This window comes from Acomys russatus, chromosome X (genome assembly GCF_903995435.1).
Source record: "Acomys russatus chromosome X, mAcoRus1.1, whole genome shotgun sequence".
Lineage (NCBI taxonomy): Eukaryota > Metazoa > Chordata > Mammalia > Rodentia > Muridae > Acomys > Acomys russatus.
The window spans coordinates 118,672,959-118,688,594 of NC_067169.1; the positions used below are offsets into that span (position 1 = coordinate 118,672,959).

General features: G+C 37.4%; 1 protein-coding gene across 1 annotated transcript in view; it reads left to right on the plus strand.

Annotated features, from left to right (window-relative positions):
* Aff2 (ALF transcription elongation factor 2) overlaps positions 1 to 15,636 on the plus strand; it is a 506,796-nt gene that overhangs the window by 453,667 nt on the left and 37,493 nt on the right. The window contains exon 9 of the mRNA XM_051142388.1: positions 13,813 to 13,972. Within this exon, the coding sequence (XP_050998345.1) occupies positions 13,813 to 13,972 (160 nt within the window). The remainder of the gene's footprint in view (positions 1 to 13,812; positions 13,973 to 15,636) is intronic.

The following is a 15,636-nucleotide window of genomic DNA, read 5'->3' on the forward strand; positions in this document are numbered from 1 at the left end:
ACTGAAAGATTACAAGTCTATCATCAGGCAAACCTAATTATTTCTATCAAATTAATTTATGCTTCAGAATTTTTGATGTTTGGTATGCTGGCTGAACTATTGCTTTTTGTTGGCAATCAACAATCCTTATAAATTTCAAAGTTAAATATTGTTTTTTATCAGGCAACTGGATTTTTTTCTAAATTTCCATCCATTAGAAGGCCATTAGAAGCATTATATAAAATTACATATGTGACCTTATGCCAGGCATCCTTGAATATGCAAAATCCCTGCCATTGAGTAATGTACAGGCTACCCTAAATGAAACAAAATAAATTGAGACCAAACAATCAACCATGATGTCGTTAGTGAAAAGATCTCAGATGTGGGAGATATCTTTGAAAATTAAAGTCACTGGTGAAAACCTAATACTATTTGGATCAGAGATTATAAAGAATGATTTAGTCAAGCAGAAGGGAGAAAAACAATTGTTACTGTAGACAACATCAATATTAGAAGCAGAAAGAGAAGAGCAGTTTAAGAGGAGAGAGAAGACAAATATGGGAGGTATGTTGGGAAAAGAGGGACATTGAACTGCTATTAAGGTGATGGAGCTAGACCTCAGACAATGCAGTGGACAAAAATGTACCAATCTACACAGAAAGCATCATCAATTCCAAAACCAAGGAGGCTCTTGATTCAGTATGTTGTCACAGAGGTCAAGAAAGAAAACCAGCACAGCTTTTAGTCTATCAGGGAGTGTAGAATGAAAATATGTAAGGAATATCATATATGAAGTGAGAAATATACAGGTTAAAGATTTTCCATGCCATTAAGCAGTAGTTTTAGAAGAGCAACTAGTTACAAACAGTTCTAAGCCCAAATAAGTGTCTAGTGAGGAAGTCAAATGGCTAAGTATTTACAAAATCTTTATGTGGTTTTATCAAGAGGAGGACACTCAACAGTTTCTTTCTTGAGAACTAGTGGCCCAGGCTAGGTCCTCAGCTGATAGTTTCCTCTGCAATATCCACTTTTCACAGGAACATATTGTGCTACCGGCTCTGTTGTGGAATCTAAAAATAGTGATTTACAGGTTGCATCTTTGCACTAACTTAAACCTTCATTATATTTCAGACATGATTTGGAAGTAAGATACATTCAGTGAAGACACTGTATGCCTTTTATTTTAGAAGTTGTGTCTGTTTCTTTGAACCAACTGCAGCAAAATATTCCTCAGCAAAAAGAAGTATAGCTCTTCAGTATTTTCAACAACAACGTTTTGCAATTGATATCATTAGGTTACTAAAAGAAACATTTGAGATTAACTTCAAGGCCCTGTTACCTTTTAAAAAGCTTTATTATCGTTAGCCGCTATGTGGCTGCCTTGCCAGGATCTCACTTTGGAGCTCAGGCTGTCCTAGAACTCAGAGATTTGCCTGCCTTTGACTCCTTGGTTCTGGGATTAAGGGCATGTATTGTGTCACGTTACCCCGTCCTATTACCATTTGATATAATTAGAAGAATGCAATGTATAGTATACTTCTTATTGTTTTCATCTTCTCTAGATAGCATTGATTTTTTAGGCCCAAAGCAAAGTGAAAGCAACATCTCCCCACCCTCACCCCGCAACCCTCACTCCTTAGGTCCCAGCCTCACGAATAAGAAGCTCTGGAGCTTCATTGATAAAATAGGTAGATATCTGCTTTTTCTATTTCCAAGTGTTCTTGTAACCATGAAATCCTATGTCATAAATATCAAGGTTATTAGAGTAAAATTGCCAGAAAAGTATCAAGTGATCATGTGCTCCATAATTAATAAAAATGATTCTGGGCTTGTTTATCTGATGGTGACAATATCCTGCTGACAGAATAGGGGCATAGTACAGTAAGGAGGTTAAGTGCTTACCCACAGGCACAGAATGCTTCTGGGAACAGTTCTCCCGGAGATCTATGAAATGATGTCTTTATTGTTTTACTCTAGGGTATCTTAAACACGCTAAGCATTTTATAGAGTGTGTAGTTTATAAACCCCCTTGCCTTAGAAGCTTGCCTTCTACTAAGCTCAGTTCTGTGATATGTCAGGTATAGATCAGACATGGCACGGGACAAACAACATTGATAAAGAGATTGGCATTGAGAAACATCTGAGAAGATAGAGAGTCTAGAGAGTGGAAGAGGAATGCCCACTTTCCAATGCAGCAGCAAGTCTAAGCCTGAGAGGTAACAAAGGAGGCAGAAGGCTGTGCTGAGACATCTCAAATCTGTCCCCAGAGTACCTGAACTGTCTCAGCATGCTTTGTGTTTTCTCATGGCGTCTGTCATGTGAATCCTATGGGCCCTCCTCGCAAGCAGCTTGGCTCTATCTCCAAACTAGTTCTAGAAATACAGCGTGTGAGAATCCTACACACAAAAGAATTGCTTAATCAAAGCATACAACTTGCTCCACCTAAGATGTGGGATGGATATAATTCATTAATGGGAAGCTTTGACCATGGGTTATAGATTCTTGGGGACTGATGACCTTAGGTTCCTTATGTGTACCAACTGTTAAACAATCATTCATTACATTGGTGGAGACGAAGGTGTTAGGGTTCAGTGACCACATCTGCTTGTTTCCTTGTTCTCATTCTTAAAAACATTTTTAAAGGCAAAAGATACCCAAGCATGTTTTCCCCCACCCATCAGTTGTCTGATTGTACCAGCTTTGTGTGGTAGCAGAAAACACATTGTAGAATCCAAGTTGCACAGACAAATTAAAATTTCACACACATCTCGATGCTTTGAGGATGTAATATCACATTAGCAAACACTAGGTAGCCTACCCAGAATCTTCCACAGTGCAATCTCACTAAGTACTGTGATGAGGCAGAATTCACTATCTTTATATTTTCTTTTTCTTTGAAACTAAATGTTAAGTTTCTAAACTATTTAAAGTGTTACTCATCTTGTTATTATTGGGTGCTGAATATGAGTATTCATAGCTGAAAAATGGGAGAGATGTGGTAGGTAAGTGTTTGCATACATTAAAAGAGATGCAGGGAAATTTTGACTAGCCCAATTCCTGATACATAGTACATATTCAGTAAGTTGTACCCACAACTAGCAGTGCCATTATGGATTGTATTTAGTTCCTAGAAATAGTCATCAATACCGTCTGGAAGTTTTGGTTTAGAGAGAAGCATCTCAATTCTAAATGACATTAGCAATCCTTAGGGCACATCATCAAATGGGTAATAATTATATAGTTGGATAATTATTGGTGCAGTCAAAGGCCTCTAGAAAGTTTCAACCTGAAGTCCCTGCTCATCAGAAGGTATCTAATAAGAACTCTTCAGGAACAATTGCTTAAAGAAAACTTAAAGGGGGTGGGTGGGAAAGCAAAGACAGGCTAAGAGAGGCTCAGTAGGTAAAGTATTTGGTATACAAGCAGAAGAAGCTGAGTTTAGATCTATGGCAGCTACATAGAAAGCTGGGTATGCCTACTGCTTGGGCAGCTATGCAAGAATTTGGGCAAAGACAGTTAGATGCCTTGAGCCCATTGCCAGGCTAGCCAGGCTAGTCAAATGTGAGCTTTAGGTTCAATGAGAAACCCACATCTCTAAAAATGTGATAAAGAGCAATGGAAGAGGACACCCATTGTTGATATCTGGCCTCTACATGGGCAAGCATGGGTTTCTCACACACACGTGCATATACTCACACACATACACCCAAACATAAAAGCCTAAAGTTTAGCATATGTAAAAAATGACAGAGAATAGCCAAATTTGTTATTAATAAAGGTAAAGAAAATAATTATGAAAAATCCATATATTATATCAAAGTTGTGTTTTAGCCTTTAATTTCAAATTTGTAGTTCATTAACTTATTTTTTGTCCAATAGCTTACTTCATGATTATCCCTGTGTAGATTTTAATCTTGCTACTCTACGTGAAGTCCACCAGCAGTATGGATATCATTAAGATTGCAATAGAAATGCAGAGATCATATCCTGCCTCCAGCTTCTTTAAATAGAATCTGGCACACTAATAAAGTCTCCAGGTAACTCCCATGCACAATAAAGTTAAAAATACATTGATTAAAAGAATTATATCACCTGTATTGTCCTTGGCTGGTGCCTTAGTTTGAGCGGGACCCCTGGGCCCAAATCTGCCTATCATATTGTTCTACTTGTAGATTTCTAGGACCCTCTGGATCCTTTTATTTTGCTATTCTCCCATGCGTCTCTCATTTAGAGTCCCAATAGGATGCCTTCCCCCTAACCCTCAGGAACAGTCATAGGGGAGGGGAATAATGGGAAAATGGGGGGGGGGAGGAATGTGAGGATACAAGGGATGGGATAAACATTGAGATGTAACAAGAATAAATTAATAAAAAAAAAGAATTATATCACCCAAATAACTATATTTTCCCCTTTTAAAAAATCTATGTTGTACTAGTGTCCAATTATAAGTGAGTATATACCATCTGAGTCTTTCTGCTTCTGGGTTAACTCACTCAGTATGATCATTTCTAGTTCCATCCATTTGCCTGCAAATTTCAGGATTTCCTTGTTTTTAATAGCTGAGTAGTATTCCATAGTGTAAATGCACCACAGTTTCTTTATCCATTCTTCTACTGAGGGACACTTAGGCTGTTTCCATGTTCTGGCTATTACGAATAAGGCTGCTATGAACATGATTGAGCCTATGACCTTGTTGTGTGGTGGTGCATCTTGTCCTTTGAAAGTCTTCACTTAGCAGGAGATTGCGATAGATGCTGGGACTTCCTATTGGGACTTCAGGTGAGAGAGTTATGGGAGAATGGGGAAATGTAAGGATCCAAAGGGTCCTAGAAACCTACAAGAAGACCACCAAGGGTGGCAGATCTGGAATCAGGGGGTTCTCTGTTCAAACTACTGTACCAACCAAGGACAGTGCTTGCAGTAAACCTAGAACTCCTATTCAGATGTAGCCAATGGATAGGACATTATCCACAGTTGTGTGGAAAGTGAGGACTGACTGACATGAACTCTGGTTCCCCCTATTTGACCACTTCCCCTTGGTGGGGAGACCTGGTGGCACTCAGAGGAAGAGTAAGTAGGCTACCAGGATGAGACATGATAGGCTGTGATCATATGGTAGGGGAGGAGGTCCCCTTCTGTCACAGGTCTAGGGGAATAGGGTGAAAGAGGGAGGGAGAGGGAATGGGAAGATACGAGTGAGGATTTAACAAATGAGATGCAATCTGAATAAATTAAATTAAAAATTTTTAATCTATGTTGTGTATTATCCCCAATTTACATATAAGAAAAGTGAGACTTAATTGCTGAGTGTCTGGCATAAGGTAACACAATGGTAAAATGCTCAAGCTGCTACCAGAACCAGATCAGATACTCTAGTAGCCAAGCTCATGCTCTTCCAGGTTATAACAATAGACTATTTTTTTTTTTCATTTTCAAAGTGTTTTTTTTACTTAATTTTAATTTTAATTAATTTATTCAGATTACAACACAATTGTTATCCCATCACTTGTATCCTCCTGTTCCTCCCTCCTTCCCACTTTCACCCTATTCCCCTACCCTAGGTCTAAGACCAAGGGGGACCTCCTCCCCCACTATATGGTCACAGGCTATCAAGTCTCAACTTGGTAGCCTTCCTATTCTTTCTCTGAGTGCCACCAGGCCTCACCAAGGAGAGATGGTCAAATATGAGGCACCAGAGTTTCATATCAGAGTGAGTCCCTACTTTCCACATAACTGTGGAGAATGTCCTGTCCATTAGCTAGATCAGAGCAGGGGTTTGATGTTTACTTCTTGTATTATCCTTGGTTAGTGCAATAGTTTGAGTGGACCCCTCTGGTCCCCGATCCACCCATCACAATGTTCTTCTTGTAGGTTTCTAGGACCATCTGGGTCCTTCTATTTCCCCATTCTCCCATGCTTTTCTCACCTAAAGTCCCAATAGGATGTCCTCCCCTCTGACCCATTTTCCTGGTAAGTAAAGACTTTCATGGGACATGCCCCTTGGGCTAATGTCCAGATATAAGTGAATATATACCATTTGACTCTTTCTGCTTCTGGTTTGACTCACTCATTATGATCATTTCTAGTTCCATCCATTTGTCCACAAATTTTGGGAATTCCTTGTTTTTAATAGCTGAGTAGTATTCCATGGTGTAAATGTACCACAGTTTCTTTATCCATTCTTCTACTGAGGGACAATAGACTATTTATAAAGCTATCAAGGTAAGTGTAGTTATTTAAATGGACTGAGAATAGGCCAGGCAAGAAAATCCCAAGGGTCTTTGTTTAGCTAGTCCTTTATAATCACAGCTCAGATATAATTGATTGTTAAGTAAATGAAAGTATGAAAAGCCATTACCACAATAGTTCATTACTATCTCTTCAGAAAGGACACAACTTCAGGTAAGTGAGGAGAAATAGACACTGCTGGTGGGGATCAAAAATATGAGAAACTGTTTTCTTCAAGGCTGCCAAATACAAATAGCCAAAAACACTATGAATATAATATTTATATAATTCCTGATTGTTTTGTGGTTCTTCTTGCTGTACATAGTTTATTGTATATATGTACAATAATATAAATGTATATGTAAAAAAGGAAAAAATTTAAAAAAGGAATAGCAGGCAAAAGAAAAATAGTATGAGAAGCCAGTCATTTTCACTTCTGAAAGCTTCAAAAGATTTGTTTGCAGTTACCTTTGCTGGTGTGCCCTTTTCTTTGTGACAATAATCTCCAAACATCTTCCTGAATCTGATCTATGCTTCCTAGCTCATGCTTCTCAGGGTGACCTTACTTATAGACTTTGAAGGAAAATAAAATTTCATGAAGATAGAAAAATGTATTAAGGTATAATCTGCTCTGGTCAATATTTTATTTATTTGTATTAGGTTCTGTATTAGTTTTATTTCTTACCTTATATTAGTAGTTTCTACCATAGAAAGTCACTTCACAGAATATAAATTCGTCCTCAGAGTTGTAGAGGTTAAGACATGGTCATGAGCCTCACTAGGCAAAAATCAAGGTGTGAGCTACATTCCTTTATGAAGACTACAAGTGAGATATTTCCCTGTTCATTTATGCTTTTGGCATGATTCACTATCTCCAGTTTTCTTGATGGCTCTAAACTAAGGATGATTCCCAGTTTTTAGAGGCTGCCACATTCCTTGACCTTCCTCCATCATCAAAGCCAGCAAACCAAATCCTTCTCACATTATATCAGCCTTACCTATTTTTCTGAATTCTTTCTTTTGTACGGATGGGTGTGATCATACTAGGCCCATCTACATAACCAAAGATAATGTTTGATCTCAAGATATTTAATTTATTGATACATGCAATATCCCTATGACTACTCAAGGCAACACATTCACTGGCTCTGAAGATAATGGTACAGATGTCATTGGAGGCCAGGTATTATTCTGTTGACTACAGACCTATTCAGTCATTTACAGCTTTAAACGTGTACCAGAAGTGGTTCATGAAAATGAATGAGTACATATGTGCAGACCAGACTTCATTTCAAACAAAAGGGTCAGCTAGCAAGATAATTATTGTGTACATGCATGTTAGAAAAAGAATTGTAGACTTGAAGCTGCCTCAGAACAACACAGAGCACGAGTGGACATTAGCCGACTACTTAGCAATAGTATCAGAGCATTTTCAAAGAATATTCATAATTATGGTTGCTTGCAATATTTATGTATAAGGTATTTTGACTTTAAGTGCTATCCTATTTTCTCTTGCCATTTCATTCATTCCTATCAGAGCAACTGTGCTTTTCATCTGTATCATACATTATGCTTCTTCTTACCTTCTAAATTGTTGTCAATTCTTGCTATACTTTGCACTGGACAAACGGAGCAGGGTAGGGAGCCTGGAAGGTATACAGGGAGAGTCAAAGGTCTTAATATTGATAGAAAGTGGTTTGTTCTCACTCCTGTGTCTGCAAAAGTCCAGGATTCAGAAGGCCTGCTCCTCGTGATGTAGCATGGTGAAGCAAATGTATTCCGGGAGATCTCAAATCCAAAGTTTTATAAACTAAAATTCATTTTCTAAATTTGTAAAATAAAAGTTGAGGTGAAGAGAGGTGACATTAAGTAGAGATCTCCTTACAACTTGATTATGGACTCAAATATAAAATTATTCTAAACTATCTGGTAGAAAGACAAGTGATCCTTATAAAATTAGGAAAGCATGATGTTAAAATTTGCACAAGTCTCAACTAAAAGAAAGAATATAATGCAAGTCTATCATAAAATTATCTAATGCTTCATGATTTTTGAAAGTGCTCTGTCCTTGGACATTTATTGCTAATATCAGTATCTCCAGGTTTTCCTTGTCAAAATTCCTCATTTATGCTTACAAAGATATTATCTATTGTAGAATCCAGAATTATCTTTTTGATGTCCACATACTTGGATTAAAAAAACTGGACAATTCTTAAATTTTCTTTACTCCTATTAAAGGAACTTGCAGTTAAATTAAGAGCAGACTCAAAGAGCACTAATGCAAATTCCTTGGATTTCTGAAAGCTGTTAATCTGAATTAATGAAAAGCCTAAGTCATAAAATAGCCCTTCCAGAATACATTTTTAGTACTCCAGAGTTTAACAAGAGTTATGCAACCGAAGAGTTGCTGTTGTGCGCAGATTGTCGTAGACTTGTACACGTTAGTTCCAAAATGACTAGAACCTTTGAGGAAGATACATTAAACAGCATCCAACTGCTCTCTTCACTCATACTCTCACCCTGTTCATGACCATCCTTCTACTTGGCCACTGACATGCAGAGGACATTTCACTTAAACATTCGGGAAAACCTTTTAAAAATTATTGAAGTGAAATCTTCCTGACTAGTTGCCTAGATACTATACCCATATGGCCTTGAAGGGTACCCTGCATGTCACTCCCTTTCTCAGAGGACAGGCCTTCAGATTATTCAAATGCTGTCATTCATTCTATGATCTACCCAGTTTCTTTGCTTTTCTTACATCTGCCCATTAATTATGGTGTCACAAATTGATCCCAATTGTTCCTGGAGACATTAGTCAATATGACCACAGTTGTATTCATGTCTAGAATATTGTATGCAGTAGATGGACCACCTTTTAAATTCTATAATTTTTCTCAGTCCTCTCAAGACCCTTAGCCCACAGACAAGCATGTCTAAAGGGGCCATTTTAAGGCCTCCAAAATTTTCTTTTCAATGAATGATCAGATCTCTCTCCCAAGCCTTGAGTTCCCTCCTCTAGTCTGGGCTGCAGTCCTAAAGACAAAAAGGATCGAGATTTGAATTAAAATGAGGCTTTGCTTTATTTAGTAAGGCTGACTCACTGATGAACACAGTAGCAAAGCTGATACTTGAAAAGATTGAACACTTTACTTTGAAACTGTTACAAAACATGTGTCCTTTGAGAAGTTATATTCCATTGGGGTTTAAGGCATAGAGTACAGGGTATGGAGCACTTGATTTCATATGCTAAATGTTAGTGATCTTGATATCACATGTTAGAACCACTAGCAAGTTTTAGAAATGTAGCTTGTTTAACATGAGAGTAAATGGTGTGTGGGAAATAATTTTAATGCAGCCTTGGTGAATGAAGATATATAAATTATGCATCAATCCTTCATCTCCTATGCATAATCAAGTATTGCATTGGTTTGATTCATTCACAGTCACTTTAATATACATTTTAAAAATAACCTAATGGCATATGAAAATAAATGTAGTAGAAGTGGGAATTTAGCTGATCAGCTAACAGTTTTCAGCAAATAACTAAAAGTGAAATATGGTGATGCTTTGCTATCTTGGATGTTTCACAGTAGATTCTAGATAACAATAAGAGCCTAATTTGATATTATTATTCTAATGATATTTGTTTTGCTTTTGAAGACAGTATTTCAGTCTTTTGGTTTTACTTTTGTTCCTGGGAATAGGCCTATAGGAAATGAGTCCTAGGCTCAGTTATATTGTTTCCATTACTTCTCAGACTAGGTGCAGTGGTTTCTATCCATGCCCATGATCTCTTAATTATGATTACGAAATTCAGAAACTTCTAGAACGTTCTTTTTAAGTTTGTCATTGATGACAGCCTTAAATTAACCTAATGTAAAGCATACTGTGAAGATTACTGTAGCAATGTTATGTTTCATTAAAGAGTCTGACTGGCATACTTATGTATGACATATTCAACACATTAATTTTGAGGTTATAAAAATCTGCATACCAAACTGCATTTGTCCTCAGAATAACTTTGTATAAAGAACACTTTTTTTTGGTCTTTTTATGTTTCTTTTTTAACATTTACATTTATTTTATTACACATGAATAAAATAAACTACATACAGCAGGAAGAACCATGAGACAATCATGAGTTATATAAATGTTACATACATAGTGATCTGGCTATTTGTATTTGGCAAACTTGAAGTAAACATCTTTCCTATTTTGTTGGGTCTAAATTTCTGAATGAAGATCAATATCTAGCACACCTCATCTCTATTAACTTAAAACATCTATCTTGATCTAAATACATCTTAACCCCTAGCCTACTAAGCTTGATTGTGAGACTAAACTCTCTGTTCTTCAACCCCATCAGAGAGTTGAGAAGGAATAAAACTTAATTACCTGAGTGAATCAGAAGTGCAAGTTAGCACTGTCCAAAATGAAAAAATGACTGAGACAGTTTACTGCCTGAACAGTCACCCAAGACTGTCTATAATGTTGGAGCATCATCTTCAGTCTTCTGGCACAATATATCTGTCAGACATATTTGTTCGACAGAAACTATTGAAGACTTGCTTACCCTGTCTTGCCAGAATTTGGCCATCAACTCTGCCTGATCTAAACTTGCCCATTTTTAGGCAGAATTCTGTCTGTGGCAGAAATGAGGACATTTTGCCTAGTGGCTTCTTTGCCACATTTGAAGTCATCTCCATAAGGAGGTTCTTTGATGCTCATCATCTTCTTTGAGGCAGGCTGGGTGTTGCCAGGACTTAACTTGTCTTGTTGTCAAAGAATCTTTAGGATAATAAAAACATCTTTACATGCCATATTCTGTAGGTCTCTGAGGCATTAAAAACCCTTATTTAACTATTTTACCTTATATATCTATAGAGCCATATCTATCTATTAGACCTAGGATATATATTCTTGTGATAAAATTAGACTAGTATTTGACACAACCATGATTTGCATCATTATACAAAACTCAATACCATTGAATTACAAAATAACCTTATTCACGAGTAACAATTAAAGCCTTGAGATGAGAAGTACATTAATAATCTACCTTTTGTTCTATCCTACCTCTGTATTTCTATATCCCTCTTTCTTTCTTTTCAGCTCCTATCTCCTTACCTACCAGTCTCCCACTGAACCTGTGAAGCTTTCATTCTGAGTTAGTTTAGGAGTAAGTTGATTCTGGCAAGTAAAATAGCTGTGCTTTATGTATATTATGTGAGTGAACTTTATCTTAAGGGCATATACACAATGGCTGCTCTGTTTCTTACAGAAATTGCTAAAAAAGAAATCCAGTAAATGGGAACACTATCCAGAAATATCTCAAAATAAATCCAGAATGGTTTTCAGGTGATAATATTAGGCTTAGCAGATTCTCACAAGAAGCCACAATGAATGTATATATGAATGAATATTAGGAACCAGACTTTTATTGGAAGACAATAATTTTGGATCCAAATTAAATTTCTACCCCGGAATCGACCACCTAGTATTCTTGTCACTACAAATGTGTTAAGTGATAATTTAGACTTTACTTGAAAGAAATTGAAGCCAAATTTGCTTAATCTCTGGATTAGTTTCACTTAGAGATATTCTCTTAATCTCTATTTAGTAACTAAAGATAAAAAAAACAATTGATTCAATTTGAAGGATACTTTGCACATGTATGAAGATATTACTGGCATTTAAAGGGTGTTCTGTAAAGAAGTGCAGAGAAATATGAGTTACAGGTGTCATCTCTTTCTTGGTAAGAAACGCACACACACACACACACACACACACACACACACACACAGAGAGAGAGAGAGAGAGAGAGAGAGAGAGAGAGAGAGAGAGAGTTTCCTAAGAGATACAGTCCGCTGTGTCTTGTGCTTTCATCTAATCTCTTGGTATATTTGGCAGAGAATATACTTGTGGATAGCATTTACTTGGCAGCTAGCAATTTATGATCAGTCTCGGCTCTATGAAAGAAAACATCTACCAAGGAGACGAAAGGACCAGACTTTAGGCATTGAAGTTACAAGTGGTTCAAAAGGTTCTCCGTGCTGAATTGTGACTTATGAGAAACCTGCACTGCACTAAAAGGATCTCAGTTCTTCCCTAGCAGCAGGGAAGGCAATCTTCCGGCCAGTGTTGAGAGCCATAGTGTTGGAGAAGAGACTCTGTTAAGAGTATGGGATGGGGCATGAACGGGTACAGCTCTGTTTAAGGAATCAAGATCTCTGCTTCTAGAGTTCTGCACAAACGAATGCTTGAAAATTCTCTATCTTAGGTTTAAAGATGAGACCAGAGAATTAGGTGGCTCCCAAGTCAGGGCATGACTTCTTGTTTGAGCTTTTGCCTCAGATTTGAAGAATGTTAGGCAGGAAAACCAACAAAATTGCTACAGTGTTTGAGAAGCCTGGGGTAGAGTGGAGCAAGCAGAAGGAAGAACCAGGCTCAGTATTATAAGGAAAATGCACTAGCCCCAAGCTTACCCTTCACTTACTTTCAGTTCAACTGATCTCCAAAGGAGGAAAGGTTTGAAGAGATTCACTGAGATTAGAACTCTCCTCAACAATTTTCTTTGTTTGCTTGCTTGCTTGCTTGTTTGTGTGGTTGTTTTATTTTGTTTTGCACAGTTCCTAAGAGAAAGCAGATTAAAACTCAACCTACAGAAGCAATGGTCAAAATGACAGAAAAACAATGTTTTTCCCTATGATGCTATGGGCAGCTGAAGTTGATTTGGTACAGTGCATAAGACAGTAAAGGATTGGTAAAGAAGAGCTGATTCCCAGTAAAGGCAGAACAGCAAATGGTGTGCCACTTTGTTTGGTCAGCTTTACAAATTTCAAAGACAGTTATTGGAGATCGATGTTCCCTTGGGTTCTCACCTCCTTGATAAGCATTTCAAAGCATTTACAAAAACAATAATGAAGAACACAAAGAAGTACATGTCCTCATTTCCTTACTCCTGGACCCAAAAGACAGAAACTGAGGACCATATCTTAGGCCTTTGGAATAATGTGTAGTGTGCACAGCAGCCATTATCCTTGAAGGAGCTAGGACACGATGGGTAAGAAGTCAAGAAAAGTCCCTCCTTGCTCCTAGGCCTCAGTTTCCTTCAATAAAAGGAAAATTGAAGTTACCAGTTCTTAGAAATATGACTACGTTGGATTATATTCCAAGAATTTTGGGTGGAGGACTACAAAATAGCAATAGAAATGGAAAATTAACTGAAATAAATAAATGGAACAATATAACATCTAGGTCTCAGTTTCTAGGCTGTACTCATAAAGTATGAAATCTCTGCTGAAAGGTTTCATGTGGAATATGTAGCTTGGTAGCATTTTCTGGAAGAAAAGGAACAGTGCTGGGCCAGGATGCTTGCTTCTCATCAGATCTTTGATATTGACCTCAACATTGGACACATGTAGCCTTATGTTTTGTTGGTGAGCTGCAGGCAGAGTAAACTACAGGATCCTCATCCAACAGAGACAAAACGTGCACTCTGCCTGCCGCTCACCAATAATAAGTCTTTATGTTGAACTGGGCTCTTTCTTTCTAGTCTGAGACTAGATGAGGTATTAAATGATGTCATTTTTCTTTCAGCCCACTCTTGGCCACACCACAGCCTCCACCTGTGCTGCAAGCCAATGGGGGATCTGGCAGCTCCAGTGAGTCAGATAGTAGCTCAGAATCAGATTCAGACACCGAAAGCAGCACCACTGACAGTGAATCCAATGAGGCTCCTAGAGTGGCCACTCCAGAGGTAAGTGAAGATGTCAAGCTGGTGCATAAGCTAGCATGACAGATGTATCATTATTCTAAGTACCTTAGCACAATAACCACTTCAGAAAAGTAGCCAGAGACTTGATAAGATTGTTTCTTTGAAACATACATTTTTATATACTCTAACATATATAGATTCGCTCTGTGTGACTCTAAGTTGTACAGATTGCTTGCTTTATGAGCGATTTTCTATGGAAGTCACTTACCTACTTGGAGTCTCAAGCCTCATTCCATATAAAACTAGTATAGTAATGATGAAGCTTGCAACTTATTTTTAAGTGACCCAACAAAAGCCAGTCAAGATGCACTTCTAGATCTGAAGATGCTAACCCTTAACACCACTTTAAAGTTATTAAAGTGACAAATGGATACTAAGCAAGGAAGATGTGAGTAATGTGCCATTCCATAAAGGTAAAACAGCACTCAGAAAGTCACATGTTCCTTACTCCAATTTACATTGTGTGCCTGATAATAGTAAGTTAGGAAATGTTTAGCCTAGCACCACAGAATACCAAATCAATAACTCTGAAAGAAAAGGATTAGTTTTTCCCTTCCCATTCCCTATACATTGAGGATAAATGCTCTGGTTACCTGAGCCTGAATATGGTGCAATAAGGAAATTTGTATCATAGCTTTTTATATATTTCTTTTTCAATAACCAGAAAGGAATAATAGAAGCAGTAGTCATTTTATTGCTGCTGAAAACAGTAAATGCTGTCCTGAACACTTACATTTTCTCATTTCTTCTTACTAAAATCCCAATACTATACTCTATTACACTATAGAACATTTTATAGGTGACAATGTACATTTATGAGAATTTAAACCAAAACTACCTCAAGATCTGACAGATATATAATAGTAAAGCCAAGACTGAAACCCAGGTCAGTAAGATGCCAGAGCTAGCTGCTAACCCTGGAGCTACACTGCTAAAAGTAGCAGCAAATATAGTTTCCTTAATATTTACCTGCTTTTGTCTTCTAAAAGCAGGGATCACAGCTACATAATTCTTCTTAAATAATTCTGCCATTCTATATTTACTGGTACCATATGCTTGGTGGCTTTCAGAAGAAGAGTCCTTCTAATAAAAATGATGGATTTCTATTTCAACTTGTCAAAATCATAGTTGAATATCAAGGATGTGAATTAAATATGCCATTTCTATCATTTAATAGTGAATGCCAAAGTCTACACACACATCCCCATAAGTTGATTATTGCTCAAATATTTAGGAGGGTGTAGTGGTTTGAGGGAATCAATTTTTCCATCCTTCAATAAAAACACAAAGATAGTAGCGTTTTCGAAGAATTATCACTTCATGTAGTAAACCCTAGTATTTCTGAAGATGGAAAGCTTTTCCTTCTGAGCACACTTGAGATGCACTTAGATTTCTTTTCAGGATCAGACACCATTAGCTCTGTCTCCTGGTGATAGGTTGATCAATGATTCTTAGCAAAAGACTTTGGGAACAGAGTTCTCTCTCAGGAGCCCCTGGTTACAGTCTGAAACATCTCCCCGTGAAGAATCCTTTACTGACTAGCTAGAGCAGAGAATATCTTCAAAAGAACAATAGAAACTGGTGTAAAAAAGCAAACTTTGGTTTATTTGCAGCTGTGTGGTTTTTATCTAGTCAGATACGAGGGG